Consider the following 11,381-nt stretch of genomic DNA (forward strand, 5'->3'; position numbering starts at 1 on the left):
ATGTTTGTGAGTATTTAAGAGGAACCATCACATTGCCCTATGTCACCTCGGAGTATCAATTGGTTGACTTCTTCACCAAAGCACTTCCTACTCCTCGTTTTCTCTTTTTTCTTAGCAAACTTTTGGTTCTTTGCCCGTAAAGTTTGAGGGGGCGTGTTATATATATAATTTTCTGTTTATTCCAAAATACCCGATTGGGGTATTTTGGTCTTTTCACATGTAAATATAAGTTGTTTTTTAAAACAACTTATTTTAGGTTTTATTTTCCTTTCTTTATTTTTTTACTTTCTTTTTCTTTTTTTTTAGAACCATTGGGGGCCCCACACAAAGGCGTAGCTAGGGGGGCAGGACTGGGCTGTAGCCCAGTCCTGCCTCCCGAAACAGTTAATTTTTTTTTTTTTAAAGCCCAGTCCTAGCCCAGCCCATCCCTGATTCCATATGAAATAGATTTTTATCCATTTTTGTAGCCCATCCCAGTCCTAGCCCAGCCCTGACTGCAACAAATAGTTTGATTCGTCCATATGAAATAGATTTTTATTAATAATTGTAGCCATTTTTTTTTTATCTCAAAAGAAAAATTTTCGGGGGCGCTGCCCCCCGAACCCCCGACTATCACACAATTTTTTTTTTTTACTACACCCCTGCTTGCCCCTCCCCTCACATGAATCCTAGCTATGCCACTGACCCCACATATGGAGTCGTTGGGGTCCCCAACGGTCATAAATATGACCATTGGGGCTCCCCAACGACTACATTGTGGGAGCCCCAATGGCTCCCTTTCTCTCCTTTTTTGTGTATAAAAGGGGGTATTCCCCCTCTCAATATTGTATTGTTCTCTCCCTCTCTCAATAATATTTTTCTCTCTTTTGCCTTTTGGCATTTCTCCTTTGTGGGTTTATGTGTTTGCACTTAAAGTGTTTGTGTATTCTATCTCTTCTTGGTTCTTGTCCATTGTTGGACTTACAAGTGTTTTTCACTTGTTATTTGTATTTTCGCTTATTTCATTACATTCTTCTTGATCTATCTTATCCCCTAGATCACCTGCATATTGTCTTAAATATCATGCTTTGTCGTTCCTTCCATGCTTTCATCATTTAGCATGCCAGGAACTCGTGAGCCACTTATTTTTAGTTTGAAACTGGTTAATGTCAAATTGTTATTTAGGCTTTTCTATTTTTTAGATTGCCATTAAATTTTCCTAGAAGGCTTCATCTGGAAAACATTGTACCTGTTTCGTCGGCTGGTTGTATTAGTGCTAACAACAAGGCAGCGGTGGCAAGCCAGCTAGACATTGGTGACCCTTGATGGATGGACAACACTTTGTGTTGGAACATAGATGCATTCTTAATGTTGTTGGGGAGAAATTGGTTGATTTTATACTATGACTGTGTAAAGTGTTAAATGCTGCAGGAATGCGGGGAATGTCATTTAACACTCAATTTTTTAAATATTCAATTAAGAATCTTCCTTGTCAAATCATACTCCTACAGAATGTTAAGTTGAAATTTCACCCTTGTACTACAAAGTTACAGTTCACAAACATGAGATAGTTGGGTTGTTTATGCTTCAAACAATTTCTTTTCGTTTGGATTTTTTCAGACACCCTTGTTCCTTTCAAATTCACTTGCACTCGAAGCATGGCTGAAACTCTAGATAGAAATTGTTGTATGAACATGTGCTTCCTTATGTTGCAAAGTTTATATCTGCATTCTGTAATGGTTGGTAACTTCGTATCTTTAATTATATTACAATATGACTAAGGTGATCAAAGTCTTCTGTTTTAGGTGGTTTTATTTCTTTCTGGAATTAGTTAGGTATGCAATGAAGTTATTGTTTTCTTATCTTTAAAATCATTGCCATTTTTATTGGAATTTCTTAATGAATTGACAACATTTTATCTATCACAGTTAGAAACAGCAACAGGATCAGCCCCAGCCTTATTATTACTTTTGCCGCTTGATGTTGGAGCAGCTGGTTCATATTGGCGAGCTCCACCAGATTCAACAAACATTGAATTTGCAATAGTTCTTGGCACACTTTCCGTTGTCTCAGGGGTTATCTTGCTTGTTAGTTCATGTGGCTATTCAACATTCGATGTTCCTATTGTAAGCATCTTTTGAAGAAATTTATGACATACCCTTGTTCCTATACGTACCAATTTTTTTATATTATGATCAAGTAGCAATGTATTTGCTAACTTTTTCCCATTAGAGTATTTCAGTGCATAAAATAAACCTCAAGTATGAAAACTAGAAACAATCACTTGTTTAAATCTATGGTTGATTTCTCCTGATTTTCTATTTTTGTGTTTTTCTCAATATCTGCTGTATTTGACATATTAAGAGCCAGAGCCCTTGAAAGATAGGTAGACTAGTATAATATTTAACATTTTTTGACTCAAGGGTATTTTACTTTGTTCCGATTTATGGTGATCTAGTGACTGTCTTCAAGAGGATCATATGATTCCCATTATTGCCAGCATCATACTCATCATTCAAAAATCCAGGAACGGCCTTTCTTTATGTGATTTAATAGCAGGTTGTTTGCTGCAACGTTTTGTACCATGAAGGCCTTTTTTTTCTCATTAAATTGTTATGCAAGTCTCTATGTTGTTATTTAGCTGTATTGATCCGAACTAAGGAAAAGGGTAACAGAAGTGTTGCAAACTGCTGGCTTTTGAAGAACTTACTCTGGAATATATACTTCAACATATACAAGCACAAATAACTAATGCTAATTTAATAAGAAATGAAAAAAATACATTTAGAAACAGGATAAGTTTAAGATGAATATGATTATATCCTTGGTATCCAAACAAAGGGATCTCTATAGGATAAAATGCTACATACCTTGTTGATTTTCCATTTTCAGAGCAAAACACAGATCTCATGGTGGTCAAAACCATATTTTTTATTGTACCCTGTCCATCAACCTTATATTCAGTGTAGGCTAGAGCCATCTAGATGTCTACCAGATTTCAATTTGTCTACGGCATTTGATTCCTACAATATGGAATGTACTTTTCGTTCTTATTCAATAGATGTATTTTTTGTTTATTTGAAAGTAAAAAGGGGTAGGCTTTACTAGTCCATGTGTGTCTGTCTGTTGGTTACTTGACTCTGGCCTGACAGGGTGATAGAGGTCTCGACCTCCAAACTGGTCTGATTGATATTCTTTTCTAAAAGGAGGGGGGCTTAATTCCCCCAGCTCTGTCATGAAAAAAAAAGAAAACAATCTTAAATGTTGCAGTTAACCATGAGAAGAGTAGCCAATTCCATCCAGCATTAATCTATCCAAGATTTGTTTTTTACTGTGTGCAATATGCTTATGCAAATGTGCTTATATGTCCGTCAGTTTGCGCACACGTGTACGTGTTTGGTCAGTGTTCACATCATAGTGAGAGAGCTATACTTTTCTGGCATTTGTGCATGTGTTTTTGCTGTTATTTGAATCCCCTCTCTTAGGAAGTGAAGAGTGCATTTTAGGCTATATTTGGGAACCTTGCAATGGGATGGAAACACAGTTTCAGTGTGTTGCCAAAATATGGTTTTGCCAATGTGTGATGTTGAGAGATGGAGTTGCCAAAAACATCCTCTCGGGAAAGGTGTTGAAACGTGGTGTTGGGCCTGCCAACCAGTCCCAACGCATTGTTTTAGCAACGCCACTTCTCCCAAACAGCAAGAGAGTATGGGAGCATGGCGGAAACCACAACATAATGGCTGATTCAAGGCTCCCAAACATAGCCGTGGTGAAAATGTATGCATCTTAGATGGTTTTGAAAGTGAAAATGCAAGTCTCTACAGAAGCCCCTCTTACCTGCCACTGCTTGATTTTTCGTTGGATGGCTTGTTGGTTGTGTCCAATGAAGTTAGCTGATAATTGCTGAGTTTGCTTTCACAGGTTCAGATATGGGCTAGCAATAAGGTCAATAAAGAAGAAAGATCTTGTTTGGGAAAATGGGATATTGCATCCCTAATTGCTTCATCAGAATTATATGGACCAGAAAATAGCAATGTACAAAAGGATGTACCTAGACATGTGAGATTCACTTTCCGCAATCCTGTTCAGTGCCGTATCATTTGGATGCTGCTAAGTCTTCGCCCCCCTAACTCAAGTTCTGTTAGTCTAGAGAAAGGATTTGGTGAACTTTCTTTGCAAGATGCCAGTATGCCGAGTCGCCGGTATTCCTTTGGAGGAAGCAATGAATATGCTCCCTGTATTCATGCAAGAAGGATTTTGGTAACGGGGACCCCTGTTGAAAAAGACTCTGCACGTGAAACCTCATTTCAAAGCTCTGACAAAATTAATCAAAAAGCTTGGTTGGAGAGACCACCGCAGTTGGGTCGGTTCAAAGTATGACATGATTTTGGATGGAAAGTTATTTCCCGATTCCCATATGTAGCCTATGATTTTCTATCACAAAGATAATTCTTATGTTGTGCGTCTTCTCTGAATTTGTTACAGATTCCTGTTGAGGTTGAACGGTTAACAGACAATGATTGCATATTGGAACAATATTTATCACCTAGTGCACCTGGCGTGGCTGGATTTCGCATTGATGCCTTAAATGTGATAAGACCTCGTGTATCCCATTCACCTACTCCTTTGGATATGAACATCTGCGACCAGCCTCTAACATGTATAGAAGAGAGGCACATCACTACTGCAGTTTTATTTATTCAAGTATCTGTTATCCAGGTAATTTCATGAATAACTGTCCTGTTTACATGCTTAGTGCATTTGGTTAGCTTGTGCCTTTTGTGGTTATATGGTTTTGTATATGCCTCTAGTAGATGTGCTTTTTGGATACACCTATACCTAAGAAAATTTCAGAATCAAGTTAATATTCAGATTTCCCCGCGACCATTATTTTGAGGAGATACTGCAGGTTTTATCCCATACCATTAAGAGCTTGACAGATAAAGCCTATTAATGGAATTATTCCCCATGACACCTATACTTGAGAAAATTTCAGAATCAGGTTAATATTCAGATTTCCACGACCATTATTTTGAGTAGGAGGAGATGCTTCACGTTTTATCCCATATTGTTAAGAGCTTGTGCAACTATTAATGGATAGCATCATTGCCTTGGTCAGAAATTGGTGGTCTTAGGTTGCAGATCATGTGGTCTCCCTTTTGCCTGCTACAGGGTTTGGTTCAATCTCTGTTGACCAGCCACCTGCATATACTTCGTGTGCATTTTTATCCCTTTACCTATGCATGCCTGCATATCATTGTGCTTGTTAGACCTTTTTATATGTGAAAACCTGGTCTATCTTTACTTTTCTGCAGGACCAAAACAATGAAGTCACAGTTGGGGAATATCGGTTGCCCGAGTTGCGGGCAGGCACGCCCATGTACTTTGACTTTCTGAGGCCGATACAAACTCAAAGGATTACTTTCAGGCTGCTTGGTGACGTTGCTGCATTTGCTGATGATCCAGCAGATCTAGATGACTCGGTTGCTGGAGTTGTACCATTGGCATCTGGGCTCTCTCTGAATAATAGGATCAAAATATATTATTATGCTGAGCCTTATGAGCTTGGGAAGTGGGCAAGTCTTTCTGCCGTTTAATTGTTTTTGGTGGTTAGTTCAGATCTCTGGCATGCTCTCGGGTGGTCGCACTTCTGCTTGTGTAGTGTTCTAATTTAAATAGGTCTGTGAGATTATTGATGTTCTGATGTATAATTCAATACCTACAAATCATATAATAAAGAATTTTTTTTGGGCATTTGGTGTTGAAAGAATTGTTGGTGGGGTCTTGGGTTCAAATTTTGACATGTTTTTTGCATGAAAGTTAATTTTACCAATTGAAAATCCATCAATATTGGATTTTTTATGATGAGGAACCCTCATTGAGAATCGGGTCACTTAATGGGCCTGCCCTCCCACAACACCCCCCCCCCCCCCCCCAACACACACACACACACACCGCAAGTCACCCAAGCCCTACCTGAGCATACCAGTTAAAGTCACCCTCGAATGTATGTTTACTTTTAAGCAAAAAGATATTTGGAAACAGAGCCAAACCGAATTGCTCTCTCTAGCACACACCAATGTGAAGAAAGCCTTGTTTGTAGTATATTTCTTGTTGAATCCAGTGTAATTATATTGAATCTAATTCTGATTCAAATCCACACCCAGATCTATTTCAAAATGTTCAGATTCAAATCTATATCCAGTCCTTATCCCACCAGTTTGCACCTATACACCCTCTGCACTTGAGGTTGTGAAATGGGCCATCTGATCCTGATATCTGATGGCTTTGATTGGTTACATCATTCTCCTCCTTCATGCAGGACGAAGAGTACTCGGCAACACCTTAGCATTTAGTTGTTATAGTTAGTTCATGATTGTTGTAAAAAACTCTGGCACTACCACAAGGCTTATGTTTTTCAATAAGAAAACTGGGGTTAGTCTGGCCACTACCAGTTCATTCACTAATATGTACAGGTAACTACACATTTATAGAGTTTATTCACGACCCACGTCCCTAATACACCTGGAGTTTCAGGTGGTAACTGATCACAGTGGTTACTGTTCTCATGCTAGTCAGCAACAGCAGGAGCAGCACCAGAAAATTCAGACCGAATATTTGCCATGGCCGCTCAGTAGGCAATGGATTGGAATCCTCCATTTTGTTCTACTGTTTATGTGAGCGATGCAGTTTGGTGCCTTTCTTCTTCCTTTGAGATTTTTTATTCTGGTTTTCTGGCACCAGCGCAAGGGATGGCCATGATGATCCAGATATAGGGCATGTTTGGAAGATAGAAAATGGTAAGAAAAATGCAAGTAGGAAAGAAATAAATGACAACTTTTTCAACCATTCTAAATGAGAAATTTTTAAAAGAAGTTTTTGTAAAAAGTATGATTTTTATAGGAAAAATTCTTTCAACCCAGTAGAAAAGAAAAAATGACAACTTTTTCAACCATTCCAAATGAGAGAATTTTTAAAAAGAAAGTTTTTCTAAAAAGTGTGATTTTTTATAGAAAAAATTCTTCCACCTAAGGGGTGGAGGAATTTTTTCTATCAAAAATTCTTTTTGATTAGGGCAACCATTCACCCACAACACATCTCATCCCATAGGTTGCCACAATAAGAGCTTCCTCGGTCTTCATCTTCCTTTCATCCACCACCACCATCTCTCTCTTTCTCTCTCTCTCTGAGAGGGATCGACACCCCCTCCCCCCCCCCCCTCTCATTTTTCTCACATTTTTCATTCTATATTCTTATGCTACACAAACAAGTGAGTTTTTCATTTAAAAAAATTATTATATCAAAACTTCTCATAGGCAAAATTTTCTTTTACACTGTGAATTTTTCTTGGTTCCAAACGTGCTCAGAGTGCACCTTTCATTGAAAACTGCTAAAATGTTCACATGTTTTCAATTTCGAACTCTATGGTTGGAACAGGCGAAATGGTGAACAAAACCTCCACGCAGATGTGAGGATGAGGATAGAGATGATTGTCTGCCGCAGTGTCGGTGTCAATGTCCACTAGAGTCCCATGCAAATAGCTCCATCGTAAAAAAATTAGTGGCCCACAATTCCGGTGAAAGGTCAGGGAGTCGAATCCACAGACAGACCATCTTCAAGTACTCTGTTCAGACCGTCTATAGGAAGGAAGACAAGGTGATTGATATTTGTGTGTGTGTGTGTGTGTGTGAGAGAGAGAGAGAGAGAGAGAGAGAGAGCTAATCGGTGTTGATATAACCAACAGCAAAATATGAATCTGAAATAGAGCCCTACTTGATGGGAATATATTTACTACATTCTTTTGTAAATATGTTTTATTTAGTGGGAATTGACTTTTGGATCGCCGGAATCTAACCTGTATACAGGTTTTTCAGCAATCCAAAAATCACCCGCTACTTAAAGTGTCTTTCCAACTCAGCCCTACTGAATCGAGCTTGACACACCTATTAGGTTTGACTGCCAAAACGACATCACAAGATTCCAACTCGATTATAGCAAATGACTCACATTTCATTATATAAATCAATTGTCCCACCACAACCTCAATCTATACGAATCCGACCTTTTTAAATAAGGAACTGAGAGATTCAATCATTTTTAATTCAGAACTCAACTTCAATCGTATCATAATCACAGCCATGCAGCAACTATGTTCATCATGTTGGGGATAAAGCGGAAACAAACTAACGGATCGAGTTTTCCCCACAAGTGTGAATCGATGGAAACAATGCAACGATGACAGTGGAAGAAAAATTAAAACAACAAAACCAACAACGCACACAACGATTTACGTGGTTCTCTCTCAACTGAGGTACGTCCACGACGATCGATAGGTCAGCACCTTCCACTATCTTCTTGCAAAGATTACAAAGTGGTCAAAAAGCATAAGTCTTACAAACACACGAGGTGTAACAAATAAATAAGAGGATATACCTCACAGAAGAACAATGAACAAATGATTTGAAGAACCAGCTTGACGAAGCTGTCCTGAAAAAAGTGTAGCAGCACTTCTTGCTTTTGTTCTCTCCGCACCCTTTCGGTGCCCTAAAAGTGTTTCTCACACACTCTCTCTAATGTTCTGAGTGCACTAGACGACGCTCTATTTTTTCGCTCATCCATCCCTTAAGTAGAGGATGAGACCCACAATAAATGTGAAAAGATTAAACGTCTTGCATAGCTTACAAAGCGTCAGGAGCGCCAATTGCTATTCCAACAATACCCTCAAATCACCATGCTGCGATGCCACAAATCGCTATCCAGCGATTACCACAAATAGCCATGCGATGATGTCACGAACCAACTTTCAGCTGAAGCCACAAATCGCTATCCAGCGATACCCAAATCGCTGTCCTACTGACATCACAAATCGCTATCCCGCGATAACCACAAATCGTTATTCAGCGACACTCAAAATCGTTGTCCTGCTGACATCACAAATCGTTATCCCGCGATGACCACAAATCGTTATTCAATGATAACCACAAATCGCTATTTCAGCGAATACAACAAATCATTGTCCTATTGACAGCACAAATCGCTATCCCGCGATAACCACAAATCGCTATTCAGCGATAACCACAAATCGCTATTCCAGCGAATACGATAAATCACTATTTCAGCGAATACGAAGTCGACTTATGCAGCTCCAAACCCAAACCACAAATCGCTAATCCACAAAGTCTGAACAGTTGAATCGTCATTCAGTTGAGAAGGACTTCTATAAATCGTTGTCTAGCGAATATGAAACTGTCCTCAACAAGATCGGGTGACGTGCTAGAAAGTGACTGCAGCGAATAGGGCTTGGAGTGCGGCGAACCTAAATAAGGCGATAAACCTAACAATTCTTCTCATTCTCGACTTATGTGGAAGCTTCTTCCATTTCTGCTAGGAATCGACACTTCTCATGTTTGTCCTTAGGCAATGATTTGGTCAGCATATCTCATGTGTTGTCATCAGTATGCACTTTCTCCAGATGCAATAATTTTTCATTCAAGACATCCTGAATCCAGTGATATCGAACATCGATATGTTTTGATCTTGAATGAAACAAGAAATTCTTGCTCAAGTGAATCGCACTCTAGCTATCACAGTGAAGAATATACACTTCTTGCTTCAAGCCCAACTCTTGCAAGAATTTCTTCACCCACAGCAACTCCTTGCTGACTTCTGTAATGGCGATGAATTCAGCCTCTATAGTGAAAAGAGCTACACACTTATGCAATTCCGACTGCCATACAACTGCTCCCCCTGCATAGGTAACCAAATACCCAAAAGTAGACTTTATACTGTCTACATCACCAGCCATATCAGAATCTATGAACCCTTCAAGAATAGGTTCACCCTTTCCAAAGCACACACTCAATTTTGAAGTGCTCTGAAGATACTTAAGAATCCATTTCACTGCTGCCCAGTGTTCCTTCTCTGGATTTGACAAAAATCGACTTACGACTCTAACAACATGAGCTATGTCTGGTCGAGTACAGACCATAGCATACATCAACGAACCTACTGTCGAAGCATAGAGAATTTTTTGTATCTCGATTCCTTCTTCATCATTTGCAGGACATTGCCTTGAGCTGAGTTTGAAGTGGCCTGCAAGTGGACAATTAACAGGCTTTGCCTTATCCATGTTGAACCTCTCAAGAACCTTTCTAATATACTTCTCTTGCGATAACCAGATCAGCCCATGTGATCTGTCACGAACGATTCTCATCTCAAGAATCTATTTTGCTGGGCCTAAATTCTTTATGGCAAAGGCCTCACTCAGTTCCAGCTTCAACTCGTTTATCATGCTGATGTCTGGGCTCACAATTAGCATATCATCTACATAAAGCAAGAGAATGATAAAATTACCATTTTTTCTTCACAAACACACAATGGTCTGTGGAGGTTCTTGAATATCCATGCTCAGTCATGAAAGAATTGAATTTTTTATACCACTGCCTTGGTGCTTGCTTTAATCCATACAAACTCTTCTTCAGCTTGCAGACAAGGTGCCCTTTACCCTTGTCAATGAAGCCCTCAGGTTGCTCCATATAAATTTCTTCCTCCAAGTCACCATGCAGAAATGCAGTGTTTATATCAAGCTGCTCAACTTTCAAATTCATGCTTGCAGCTATACCGAGCATAGTTTGGATGGAGTACATCTTCACAACTGGCGAGAAGATCTCGTCAAAATCAACTCCCTTCTTCTGACCAAAACCTTTCACTACAAGTCGTGCCTTGTACCTAGGTTGGGAGTTGTTGTCATCAGTCTTCTACTGGAAGACCCACTTGTTTTTCAACACCTTCTTCCCTTTAGGTGTCTTTACCAGATCAAAGGTGTGATTCTCATGCAATGAATACATCTCTTCTTTCATTGTCTTAAGCCACTTAGCTTGGTTTGCATCCTCCAAAGCTTCTCCAAAAGTTTCCAACTCACCTTGATATGTAATCATCACATACTCATTTGATGAGTATTTCCTGGATGGTTGTTTCTTCCTGGTAGACCTCCTTATCGGAGTCTGAGAAAGTATCTCTTGGGGTGCTAGCTCCCCCTCAACTTTTGTCTCAGCACTTCCTTCCTCTACATCATTCTGAGGAGGTGACATCTCCTCTACAGGATCCTGAACAACCGGTGCATCAAGGAGATCTATATAAAAAATATCACCTTTACTGGACTCTGATGGCTCAAACTGACCAATGTCTTCAATGGCCTGATCTTCCAAGAAGACAATATCTCGACTTCTGACCACTTTCTTATCAACAGGGTCATACACTCTGTAGCCAAACTTTTCATGTCCATAGCCAAGGAAGATGCACTGCTTGGCTTTTAGATCAAGCTTGGACCTCTCTTCCTTTAGAATGTGAACAAATGCTCTCCAGCCGAACACTCTCAAGTGTCCCTAGAAAGGTTCTTTCTC

General features: G+C 39.5%; 1 protein-coding gene across 2 annotated transcripts in view; it reads left to right on the forward strand.

Moving 5' to 3' along the window:
- Positions 1–5,733, forward strand: part of LOC149844268 (putative phosphoinositide phosphatase SAC9) — a 46,485-nt gene extending 40,752 nt beyond the window's left edge. For both annotated transcript variants that reach the window (XM_090000465.1, XM_090000466.1), the window contains 4 exons: positions 1,908–2,105; positions 3,901–4,353; positions 4,465–4,698; positions 5,295–5,733. In XM_090000465.1, coding sequence (XP_089856591.1) covers positions 1,908–2,105; positions 3,901–4,353; positions 4,465–4,698; positions 5,295–5,576 — 1,167 coding nt within the window. In that variant the 3' untranslated portion in view covers positions 5,577–5,733. The remainder of the gene's footprint in view (positions 1–1,907; positions 2,106–3,900; positions 4,354–4,464; positions 4,699–5,294) is intronic.
- Positions 5,734–11,381: the final 5,648 nt, after the last annotated feature.

This window comes from Nuphar pumila, chromosome 3, assembly GCF_984573655.1.
Source record: "Nuphar pumila chromosome 3, dmNupPumi1.hap1.1, whole genome shotgun sequence".
Taxonomy (NCBI): Eukaryota; Viridiplantae; Streptophyta; class Magnoliopsida; order Nymphaeales; family Nymphaeaceae; genus Nuphar; species Nuphar pumila.